Below are 12,682 nucleotides of genomic sequence, written 5' to 3'. Positions count from 1 at the left end.
ATACTTATTGTAATAACTCTGTGATAGGGTGACCAGATGTCCTGATTTTATAGGGACAGTCCCAATATTCGGGGCTTTGTCTTATGCAGGTGCCTATTACCCCCCACCTCCTGTCCCGATTTTTTACATTTGCTATCTCATCACCCTTCTCTATGACCACCTAGGAATTTGCCAGTGTCACTATGTTGCACACCATGGCCATTCAGAACTTCATTATGACAATGAGCATAGACATTGTAGCCTCCTATGCCAAAAGCACAGGCTTCTAGCCAGTGCTTGATCTGTGCCACGGCTTGCGTGAGCTGAGCCCTGGCACCTCTAGGTTTGGCAGTTCATAGTCCCAGCACCTCTAGGCTTGCCATGTCAGTTAAGAAAGTAAAAAAATTGCTTGAGCCCCGGCAACTCTTTCATTACAAATTAAGCACTGCTCCTATCACCTGAGCAAGAAAAGAGTTGATATTAGCAGCATAGAGCCTAAGACACACAGTGGGCCAATTCTAAGTCCAGCCTGTAGTGGGCAGTGGTGCACAAACACTCCAGCTGTTCTATTACATACTCCCTTAGTTAGAGGAAGCTAATTTCAGAGCATCTGGGATTCACAGGAGTTTAAATTATTTCTGGATACTAACACGTATCTTTGAGACTGCTTAGGACTCAGATTTGCTGCTGTTTCACACAGGAGTGATGCTCAGGACTTCACAACAACAGTTGGGATTGAATTTAGTAAAAGGTTACTTTGGAAGGTTATTTTAAGCACTACAAGGCAGATACTCAGGTGGGGTTAATTGTCAGAGCTCTTCTGATGTCAGTGGAGTTATGCAGATAATACTAACTGAGGATCTGCCACTACCACTTAATCCAGTTAAAAGCAATACCACATATGTCAGTAATGCAATACTGAGATTGACTGACCCAGGGTGGGGGTTTTTTAGAGGGAAGGAGGTAGGAGATGTTTAAATCATTATTGCATCCATTATTAGAAAGATTGTATGCCAGAATTTACAATGTTATTACCTGTGATTTGCCTATTCATTGAGTTGCCAGCTATACGATATGTGGCCTGAATGTGAATGCAGCAATGACCTGAAATGCATCAGGGTAGGGTGAGGAGTAGGGGCTGGGCAGAGCACCAGAACTGAGCTGCCAGTAACAGCCAGGTGAGAAGGGGCAGAAGAGAGGGGATGAGCAAAGCAACAGAACTTAGCTACTCATTGCTGATGTTGATGCACGAGAGGAAAAGAAACTAGTGTAACTGTCACAACCCAGAGGGAGTTTGCAGATGCTGCAGTTAGAAAAATTATCTTTTTAGTGGCAAACTGAATGAGTTTGACAAGGAATGAATGCAACACAAGAATGTGAAACCCCACAATCCTATTATGTCAAAGTTCCTTCTTAGCGTAGAACTGTATTTTAAGAAGAGATAAGAATTTACTGTCCTACCACCACAGTATCTGAGTGCATGTGGAAGGATCTAAAGGTGGACTGGATAACACTCACCTGCTAACTGGGGCATGTAACTAGAGATCCATGGAGTGGCGATGATGCTGGTATCCCTCACCTTCCCCTCACCTGTGGGTGATGGGAGGGGGAAGAAAGGGAGGGGAATTTGGCTCCTCTTGATTTCCCTATTTCCCTTCCCCCTCCCTCCCTGGGACAGGGTTTGGCTTTAACTGGGTCTGAGCTCTGAGCCTGTCCTACCTGTTCCCACTGCAACTGGATGACTGGGGTCAGGACAGACTGACCCACTGGCTCCCACTTCCAGAGGCAGGGAGAGGAAGCAGAGGTTGTTTCTGCCCACTGCTCGCTTGTAGCCATTTTAGCTTTGTTCCAGCATCAGCCTTGCACACCCTTATTTCTGGAGTTCTTGGGCTGCTGGGGACTATACTGAACACCAGATTTTATGGAAGGTCTGAAAGGGATTTTTTTTCCCATATGGGAAAATTGAGAAATGACTGTGGGATTTTTTCACCTTCTATCTGGCATCTTGGACATCCGGGTTAGGGATTTACATTACATTTGTCACAATGTTGGCAAACTCCAGTGCGGTTGGTGCGTTAAGAAAGGGTCAGATGTGAGGTCTCTGTAACCCAAAGGGCTCAGAGCACAACACTGCATGATAAGAGGGTAAACCTTCATGGCTTACCTCTCCTAGCTCCAGCATGGAGGAGGGGAATAGGTTGGGACTCTGATTGCCTGTCAGGGCAGGCCTGGACATGTAGAAGGGGAATTGCACTCAGACCCTCCTAAGGTTTGTAGAACCCAGGGCCCAGCTAAATTCCACATTAGAACAGCCCTGCTGGGTAGTCCAGGGAGGTGTTTCTCATTGGCTAATAGTTTAGAAAAACAGAGGCCTCCACATTAAACCATACTGTGGTATATGTGTTTCATCGCTTCAGTACCAACATCAGCATATTAGAAAGGGAAAATCCTGCATTTGTAGGCGAATGGACAAGATGATTTAATAGGGGTTTTCCATCTCTAATTTCTATGACTATATTTAGCACTGGCTCAAACTTGCAGTTAAATTAGAAACTTGGCCAAATAATCCAGTGCAAAATTCCACTCACTTTCATCTATTTTTGCGATTTGTCATCACTTGATAAAACATTATTTGTCATTTGGGCAACTGGCTGAAATTTTACTCATTTAGCTTCACTGGCTCCTGTTTCATCAATAGGCTGAATTATGCTGAGACGTGTTGCGTTGTATAAAGCTGGGTGAGGTCTCTGATGAAAGATCAGATTAAATGAAAGTGGTGGGTAAATTTCAACACTGACAGAACCTTGATCTGACTTACAGGCCAGTAGGAATGTAATGTGATGTGGACAGAATCAGTGATGGTAGCCAGTCTGTATTTTCCAAAGTGCAGAATGAGCTTAGATTGAGTTGACTTTATAGAGAGAAGGAGTAGCCTCAAATTCAAAAATACTGTAGCATTCACTGCTGCCATATTACCAGTTTCACTACATCTTGTGCTGTGTAAATTATCATAATCACATGCTTCTATCATGCTTTGTACACAAACAGAATCTACCTATCTAGGCTTTTACACAGCCCACATGACAATAGTAACTGTGTGCCTAATGGACCTATGATGGTATCCCATTTAAATTATATTATTGTTTTTAAGGGAAGTCAGATTCCATGAACTGGCCATTTTACAGGCTCATATTTGCCTTTGATCAAATACTTCTCAAAGGCCAGCATTTTCAAAAGTGAATACTGATTTTCAGTTGCTGTGTTTTCAGGTACATCTCAGCTCTGTAGCCAAAACCTGAGTCATCCAAATCCATTTCTGAAAATGTGTCTGTAAATGATTCTGATCTGTACTGAGACCCACTACTATCACGATTCCAGCAGCAAAATTGTTAGAGTTTTAGACTAAAAATGAAAACAAACAAACAAACCCCAAAACAGGAACATGTTAGTAATATAATATACTCCACATTGTTGTTGTCTTATGAATCAAGATGGTAAGTTTGCAAAACAATTGATGTGCTAATGAATTACTATAGACATTAAAATTATGCAATTATTTTACTTTAAGACAATCCATCTGTTCACAGAGCTTGTCATATAGTGTCGCTTTGTCTGATAAAATAAAAGGAAAGTAATTATCCTATCAAAGACAAAAAAGTAGGTCAGTGTAAGTTATTGCAAAATAAAGAAATAATGCTGAGTTGCTTTTACACAAAAATTCCCACAGCATCTGTAAATATGCTGAGAGCATGTTTATATAAAGATATAGTTTCTAAGCCCTTAGTGGGACCACAGATGCCCAAACCAGGACTTCTTGGAATGAAGAAATAAACCAGCTGTGTAAGCATCTTTACTTTGCAATGACAAGGATGTTCTAATTTGTCCACAAGAGATGACTCACCAGTTTAGGTCTATAAAAGTAAAGGTATTTACACTCTAAAAAATCAGAGTTTCAGAACCCAAGAATTCAGCATGATGCATCCAAGCCTTGCAGCTGCCTTCCTTTTCTTGCTGGGCTTGTCATGCTGTTTGACACTGCCTATTCCCCATGAAGACAGCGATGAATTCACAACGGAAGACCTTCAGTTTGCAGAGGTACAGTATAAAATCAATCTTCACATATTAAGGTCGGCTGTTTGATTGCCTTTGTTCTTTGGAAACTGGAAATAATATTTTTTTTCCCCTAGCGCTATCTAAAGACACATTACAACCTACGTTCCAATCCTGCTGGCATAAGGAAGAAGAATGCCAACTCAGTGGCAGCCAAACTTCGAGAAATGCAGTCTTTTTTTGGGCTGGAGGTGACTGGCATATTAGATGAAGAAACATATGAGCTGATGCAACAGCCAAGATGTGGTGTCCCCGATGTGGGGGAATACAACTTTTTCCCTAGAAAACTAAAGTGGTCAAAAAATAATTTAACATACAGGTAAAATTATAACATTTAGTGTTATTGTTTCTTATTTTCAAGTTATCCTGCTATATAGGTGTTCAACAGCCATTATGTCGTATATTAGGTTGACAAGCTCAGCAAGAACAAAGGCTAGTCCAGACTTTGTAAAAATCTCATGCTGCAGTTTTAAAATCTATATGGCCCTGATCCAAAGCTCATGGAACTCAATGTGAGTCTTACCATTAACTTTAGTGGGCTTTGGATCAGGCCCTATCTAAATTTCTTTAATGAACTCAGCTATCAGTCAGCCTGGCTAGCTCAGCTGGTAGAGTATGAGACTCTTAATCTCATTGTTGTGGGTTCAAGCCCCATGTTGGGCATTTGATTGTGCTGGGGGAGGGATAGCTCAGTGGTTTGAGCATTGGCCTGCTAAACCCAGGGTTGTGAGCTCAATCCTTGAGGGGGCTGTTTAGGGATCTGGGGTAAAAATGGGGGATTGGTCATGCTTTGAGTGGGGGATTGGACTAGATGGCTTCCCGAGGTCCCTTCCAATCCTGATATTCTGTGGTCACAATATGATACAATGGTGCCATTAAAAATAGCCCTCTCTCTTTCTTATCAATATTTGCAGGAAACCAAAGAGTGATAAGAAAGAGAGAGGGCTATTTTCCCTATGTATTGAATATGGAAATAAGTGGTATCTCTGATAATGCTATGTAATAAACTGTTAACAAACATTGTTTTGTAATGGTGACCGTTGTATCTCTTCAATGTCTCCTTGATCATGTATTGTCTCTCCAGAATGGTCAGGTGTATGAGATATTTCATATCTCTTCAAAATATTTTTAGTAAAATATACTGAATAAAGTCCCATATTATCTATACAAAATATCTTAATAAAGAACAAACTTTTTGTTTTCTGGGGTTTTTCTAGTGCGTATAATAATGGCAAAAAAACCCCCAAAAAACAAAAAACACACCCCAAATCCCAAACTGTTAGGTCATTATCTTTCTGAATGATACTGATAGATGGAAATGTACATTTTTATTTCTGGAGTACTGTACATTAGTAATCCAATTCTTTCTTCTGAGGTAAGTGCACTTTAGGGATAGCTTTTGAGAAATGACTGTCTCCCAGTCAAAAGTAGGTTTTCATGGAGGTACATTGCAAAATTCCTTGGACCTGCAGAAAAGTTAATTGAAGATATTTTATCTGATTGATAGAATTGTGAATTACACTCGAGATCTGACACGTGCTGAAGTGGACAGAGCATTCAAAAAAGCATTCAAGGTTTGGTCTGAAGTGACACCACTGAACTTTACTAGAATTCGCAGTGGCACTGCTGATATCATGATTTCCTTTGGAACTAAAGGTAACAGAGAAAGTTTACTTTTTGGCAGTTTAATTATATTTTCACCTGTTTAAAGATGAGATGTAAATGCTGTCGGTATTTTAAATATTGCTTTGTAGAACATGGTGACTTTTATCCCTTTGATGGACCTTCTGGATTACTGGCTCATGCTTTTCCTCCTGGACCAAATTATGGAGGAGATGCCCATTTTGACGATGATGAAACCTGGTCAACTGATTCCAGAGGTAACCTGTTCAAAAGAACATTTTAACTAGAGCTGAGTGCACTATTTGTTTCAAATAATATTGGCTATGAATTTTGTCCTTTTTGGATAGCAAATCATTCACAATCTAATCCTGATTTCATAAAATGTATTTGCTATTCAGAATATTTGCCAGATACTTTGGATGGATAATTTTCACCCTATATGTTGTTTGTAAACAGTTTGCTTTGACTGTTCTGTAGTTGTTTTTTTATTATTCATGTTGCGTGATTGGTTACTGAAGTCACAGGGAGCTGTTTTTAATCCCAGATTGTAGATAGGAGTATGGTGCACGTCTTGCATGAATTATGGACAAAACAATTATTTGTGTTAAAATTTGAAATTTGCAACTCTCTTCTAGAATACCTGTCAGTTGTCTGAATACACCAGAATAATGAATCACATGATCCATGAACCCAGAGAAACAAGGCAGTTTGGGTTTTTTACTATTCAAATATCTCATTGTTTCACTTGCAATTTGAGGGTGTCCAGCTTGGATCTCAGACAGATGGTGTTACCCCGCAGTAGAGCCAGTGGGAGTTGTAGATACTTACCATATCTGAAAATCAGGCCACTTTTATGAAGTTTGAAAATATTTGCCCTTGTCTGCACAAGGAGCCATTTTTGAAAAATGGATCCAATTGTCACTAAGTTTTTTTCAACTGCGGACACTGTTTTTCAGCACTGTGTCATCTAGCTTTGCTGGGAGCAGATTTATTTGATCCAATGCTGGAAATAGCATTGATGGTCAATGGACTACCTACACTAGGGATGGAATCCTGACAAAACTTCCATTAACTTCATTGGACCAGGATTTCACCCTACAATTTCCAACATTGCTAAGATGATTGAGTTGAACTGGGGTTGGTGATAGTGGGAAATTTTTCAAATACAATTTAGTATAAGAAAAAACTTAAAGGACTCAGGCTATTAGGCCCTTACTCAAACAAAATTCCCATTGTCTTGAATGAAGACAACAGGATTGGACTGTGTATCTCAGCATCCCCATCTGTAAAATGGAGTTAATAATATTTAGGGTTAATTATTTCATGTATGTTCACTTCTTAGACGATGTAGAGATCTATATAATTGTTTTGTATCATCAGTGCAAAAAAGACATTGTGAAAGAGGATCAGGCAATAAACTGCATTCAGATACATGTGTATATTGTTTTAACAAGTATTTTTGCATTTGCTTTGCTTTCTTATAGGATACAACTTGTTTCTTGTGGCTGCCCATGAGTTTGGTCACTCTTTGGGACTTGAGCACTCCAGAGACTCGGGAGCTCTGATGTTCCCTATTTACACCTACACTGGCAACACTGGGTTCTTGCTTCCTGACGATGATGTGCAAGGGATCCAAGCTCTCTATGGTTTGTCTTCCTTTTGCCATTTTATCCATGTATCTTGGAATGTACATGTTGCACTGCAATTTACCTTAGGGTGAGCAATCTGCTGTTGTTGTTCCTATTGCTCAATTGCACTACCATGGTAAATTAAGATAGAAACCCTGGATCCTGGGAACCAGGCCTCAGGGTCAGAAGATATCCACATTTAACACTCAGGTAGAAACTGCAGCAAGCAGTGTCAAGTGCACAGGTGATTGCTGCTGGCTGGTTACCTGCTTTAGTGGACTTAAGGTCCCTGAGCTGTCTCCCATGGGAGGATGATGAAAGACTATGAAGTAGGAGAAACAGAAATGCCCATAGGGGAGACCTTGGGAGGAAGCAATCTTCTCAGAGGCCCTAAAGACATGGTGTCAATGGCACCCATTTAGTTTTAGCCGCAAATGTCTTTGCAATGTAACTAAACCCCAAAACATAGGGACATGATTTGCCAGAGGAAGAATAAGAAGGGAAAGTGAATATCATTAGTCCAGACAGTTTGTCCTTGATGGTTGTATTCATTCTGGCACTGGTGGACTCTCCAGTGTCCCATTTAGTACATAGTTATCTTACATGGAAGAAGAACAAATGCAGTCAAAGCTAAGTTATAATTTATGGTTACAGGTGCAGGAGACAGAGATCCCAACCCCGAACACCCCAAAACTCCAGAGAAATGTGATGAAAATTTGTCACTTGATGCAATAACAGAACTTCGAGGAGAAATGATGATCTTCAAGGACAGGTTGCAATGTGTGGTTTACCGATATGCTTCTTTTGCTGTACAGGGCCCAGCCAGCTCACTACTAGAACTACACTTGGTACATCTGAGAAAAGACACTGGCCCCAAAACCTTTTTAATTTCCATTACTTTATCATTTGTTTCTGAAAATATAATTGATTAGATCTTTTTCTATCTTCCAAAAAATCTGCTATCTTTCTCCCTTAGAAGTTCATCTCTTTTTCTAAGCACAACTAAAATAGGTTGGAAAATCAACAGAAATAACTGTAAGGGCCATACAGCATTTCACATTTAAGCAGCCTTTATAACATAAATATGGGCTTGACTCCCTGTCACACTGGTGACAATCAAGAATTCCTGGAAGTCAATGCAGTTAAATTCATGTGAAACTGGAGTTACTTGGGCTCAGTCTCCACACGATCAAGCAGACATACTTACTGGTTCATGGGATTGCACTGGATTTTTCTCTAAAATTCAGAGATTATTTAATTTTCTGGGCAAAATTGCACGGCACGCAGCAATCTTACGTGGTGCACTGCCAAGTTAATCTGTAGTTTCTCTTCTTAAGGAAAAAAGGTTGGACAAAATGAAATCAAGACATCGGTTTGTTCTCTTCTGTGGAAGTGTTCACGTTATGAATGAGCTAGGTAGTCTGAACCATCATGGCTCAGAGAGGAAGTGGAGGTCTATAAGATTCTTCTTGAATTAAAATGTGTTCCGCATTGTAGAAAAGACTGAGAACCCAAAATTAGTTAATATTTGTGAAACACTGTGAAAATGATATCATAAAGAAGATGATAAAAAGCCCATTTTCTCTTTCTGACTTAGGTTCTTCTGGCGCCTACATCCTCAGATGGTTGATGCAGAACTGGTGTTAATTAAGTCATTTTGGCCAGAACTTCCAAACAAGATTGATGCTGCCTATGAAAACCCCATGAAAGATCATGTGTTCATATTTAGGGGTAAGCCTTTTGCAAATGGCAGAAAAGTGGAAGTATCTTAATCAATCTCATTGAATAAAACTACTTAGGGTTAAATCTACAGTCCTCACTCAGACAAACTTCCATTGGTTTCACCCCAGGCAACACTACAAGATCTTCAATGGGCTAGAGAGTACAGAATTTAGACTAGAAGGTTAGGTCCTCATCTGGTGTAATAGCTTCATTTTACACCAGGTGAGGATCTGGCCCCATGTAATCTAAGTCACATAAAACTAATAATGTCAAATAATAACAATGTAATAATTATTGCTGGGTTTTACTCTTCTAATACCTTTCCATTGATGCTCATAAAAGATTAACATTTTGTCATCATTATTTACAGGCAGGAAATTCTGGGCTCTGAATGGCTATGACATAGTTGAAGGGTACCCTAAAAAAATATATGAATTGGGATTCCCCAGAGAGATGAAAACAATAGATGGGGCTGTCCACATTAAAGACACTGGCAAGACTCTCTTTTTTACTGGAGACAAGTACTGGAGGTAAGTTAGAGATTTATGAGTTCTTATTTTCAATTCTGCCAAGCTTAACTGTGTGCAAAAGGGCCAATTTTTTGTTTATTTGTTTCAGCGTAGACACTTATGGCCTCATAGATCATATGTTTTCTTTCGTTTCAAAGTTTTATAGGGATAGCAGCTCTTTAGAATGTACCATAAAGATTTAAGTAACAAAATTATATAAACACTTAAGATTAAATTATGACATTCAGCACAACCCTGAGAAGAGGGTCGTAAGAATTTATCCCCAGGAGAAACTATAACTCAGATATACCTCTTAGACACAATTCCTTCCCTGCTTCCCTCTTCCTGGATATGTGTGGCACAGGGTTGTAAGTTACTGCTGCCCTAAACAGGCAGCCAATATGACCCACTTTGTTCTAGTTTTCTTGTGCTGGCCAATGAGTTGGGTTTAGAGCCAATGTTCCATCCATCCCCTGACAATTTCTGCCTACCTGCTCCAGTGACAGACATGCAGCACCATCACCCTTATATACCTACGTACAATCCATGTAGAATCTAGCCTTTCAATTCTGTAGTTTATTAACCAACCTTTAAAAATTTACCTTTATTGTTCTTGTACCAGCTGAGGTTGTGTTTCTGGTATAAGGAGGCCTGGAGAATTGAACTTATACTCACCATTTCATTTGGCATAGACAATCTAGCGACTTCCAGCCACTTACAACTTGGGTATCTTTGAACAAGGTACCTAAAGGTGATAGGACTTTTGTCAGATTGCAAGCCATGCAGGTTCATTGAATTTGTATTTTTTCCATGTTTAACATAGCTATGATGAAGAAAACCAAGTTATGGAAAAAGGCTACCCCAAACTGATAGAGGAAGAATTCCCAGGAATTGGCAATAGAGTGGATGCAGTCTACCAAAAAAATGGTATTTCTTCCCTTTCATTATTATCATTAAAGTGGTCCGAATTCCCAGCATTTACAAATTTTCTTCCGTCCCAAAGCAAAACAAAAAGTTGAAATTTTCCTGTGAAATGAAATTTCTGAAAAAAATTCATTTTGGAAATTTTGAAACAACCTTATCCCATTCAGTTTAAAAATATTTCATTTTGATCTTATAGAAATGTTAAATTTCAAGTAACATAATCTATGAAAATCAAAGCAATAAAGTTGAAACAAAGAATATTGATCTTATAGAAAGGAAATGTTTAAATGATTTTGTCAAAATTTTCAGTGCAATCAATGTTCTCGTGATATTCATTCAACATTTTCTAATAGAAAAGTGTTCCATTTGAAAAGTTTCAGCCAGCTCTAATCACCATGTGTTATTTCCTGATATTTTAAATTGTTTCCTTCCTTTTTGATAAGAACACTTGTCGTTGTACAGTGCTTTATATATATTCAAAAGAGTGAGTTTGGTGGGCAGGTTTTAGGATTTTGTAGGAGGGAAACTCAGAAACGAAGAAAAGGAGTACTTGTGGCACCTTAGAGACTAACAAATTTATTTGAGCATAAGCTGTAGCTCACGAAATCTTATGCTCAAATAAATTTGTTAGTCTCTAAGGTGCCACAAGTCCTCCTTTTCTTTTTGCGAATACAGACTAACACGGCTGCTACTCTGAAACCTGTCAGAAAGGAAGGTGAAGTATCTTTTCCAGAACCACCCAACAGGTCTCTGGTAAAACCTGGGTCAGAACTCAGCGTCAGAACTCTACACAATGTGTCCATGTCTCTGAGACCAGACTATATCATCTTTAAATAGCATTTGCAAATCAGAGAATTAAATAAATGAGTAATCACATGATTTTCACAGGCATGTGCTATGTACAAGAGAAGAACCAAGTTTCTGAGCATCCCAAATATTGACTGTTGGCACTAATTTAAGAGCCAGAATGAGGCTAATTTGAAAATTTAGCTCAGAGTTTCAAATAGCAAATCATTTTGCTGAATAGACTTAGTCTGAAGACCCAGGATTTCTTTTTATTTGAGTAATACTTTTAACAAATGGCATTAATTTCTGCTTGCAATTCCTTTTAACAAGTCTTTTTCCCCATAGGTTACATCTACTTTTTCAACGGACCACTGCAGTTTCAATATAGCATCTGGAGTAAAAGAATTGTTCGTGTCTTGAAAACTAACTCCATGTTCTGGTGCTAATCGCTTTCTATTTGGGTACCATGCTGCAGGCTGTAGAACAGCCTATAGCAAATGGAAATATTATTGTGGGAATAGGGATTTATAGAGAATGATTCTGTGAACAAACTCTGTTTATCTACCACCAAAGCTATACTGTATATATGGGAACTATATAGCTTATGTCAGTCTGGAACTGAATTAATTTAATAGGCGGAGAGAAGAAAATGATTAGCATTTCAAGGGACATTAGACCATTTAAAATCAATGCAGAACTAACCCAGATCCCCCTGCAAGATGCTGAATGCATCCTGTGAGATCACAAGTATCACAACAATTCCAATAATTTGAGGGTGCTGAGCATCTTGCAAGAGGTTCTTGGTACCTCTTAGGAACAGAGCAATGGTGACTGCTATTTAAGTAATTAGGGCTAATCCTGCAGTCTGTACCTTAGTAAAAAATCCATTAGATCATTTGGGGATTTCATGCATGTAAAGAATGGGTCAGGACAGCAGGACTGACACCAGGAGTGTGGAGACACCAGCTTAAGATATTGGAGCTATAGAATGTGGAAATGTTTTCATACTGGCATGTCCCCATGGAAACCACTGACCATGGCATCTTTACAAGAAACCAGAGTGAGGATGGTGAAACAGCAATGTGCCTAAACTAGGCTCAGAGGAAACCATTAGCCTGAATACACTGTATAAACCAGGAAGAGATGGCAAACACCAAGAGTTATGAGATACTCAGGGAAGGCGGCTGCAATCTAGCACTAATATAGATCAATTGAGAGCACACCAGGCCTGATCCACCCTTGCTGTAAACTGATGCAGCTCCACGGATGTTCACTGGAGTTATGCTGACTTACAACAGTTAGAATCTGTCAATCCACTTCAAAAAATGTTAAAATTATGCCGTTTGGTGTTTTAGGTCAAAGTTTTTCACCCATTTGATATTTATTTCAGTTGTTCCAGTG

At 39.2% G+C, this 12,682-nt stretch overlaps 1 protein-coding gene and 1 non-coding gene across 2 annotated transcripts; both read left to right on the top strand.

Annotated features, from left to right (window-relative positions):
• Positions 1 to 3,951: 3,951 nt before the first annotated feature.
• On the top strand, positions 3,952 to 11,727 carry LOC144257690 (collagenase 3-like). The gene is made up of 10 exons (XM_077805767.1): positions 3,952 to 4,074; positions 4,167 to 4,408; positions 5,597 to 5,745; positions 5,844 to 5,969; positions 7,197 to 7,358; positions 7,995 to 8,112; positions 8,938 to 9,071; positions 9,433 to 9,592; positions 10,395 to 10,498; positions 11,627 to 11,727. The coding sequence occupies exons 1-10, from the start codon at positions 3,952 to 3,954 to the stop codon at positions 11,725 to 11,727; spliced, it is 1,419 nt and encodes a 472-aa protein (XP_077661893.1).
• TRNAK-CUU (transfer RNA lysine (anticodon CUU)) lies at positions 4,680 to 4,752 on the top strand. The gene has a single exon. It is a non-coding gene; the product is annotated as a tRNA-Lys (tRNA).
• Positions 11,728 to 12,682: the final 955 nt, after the last annotated feature.

The sequence above is a fragment of the Eretmochelys imbricata genome, chromosome 1, assembly GCF_965152235.1.
Source record: "Eretmochelys imbricata isolate rEreImb1 chromosome 1, rEreImb1.hap1, whole genome shotgun sequence".
Classification (NCBI taxonomy): Eukaryota; Metazoa; Chordata; order Testudines; family Cheloniidae; genus Eretmochelys; species Eretmochelys imbricata.
Note: the sequence above shows the minus strand (reverse complement) of the source record. Positions and strands in the feature narration are given on the sequence as shown.

What these genes read in the sequence shown, in the direction of transcription:
- LOC144257690 (XM_077805767.1), top strand. Translation starts at nt 3,952, where the DNA reads ATGATGCATCCAAGCCTTGCAGCTGCCTTCCTTTTCTTGCTGGGCTTG. An exon ending in CTGGTCAACTGATTCCAGAG is followed by an intron (nt 5,970 to 7,196) that starts GTAACCTGTTCA and finishes GCTTTCTTATAG; the next exon opens with GATACAACTTGTTTCTTGTG. An exon ending in AGGGATCCAAGCTCTCTATG is followed by an intron (nt 7,359 to 7,994) that starts GTTTGTCTTCCT and finishes TTATGGTTACAG; the next exon opens with GTGCAGGAGACAGAGATCCC.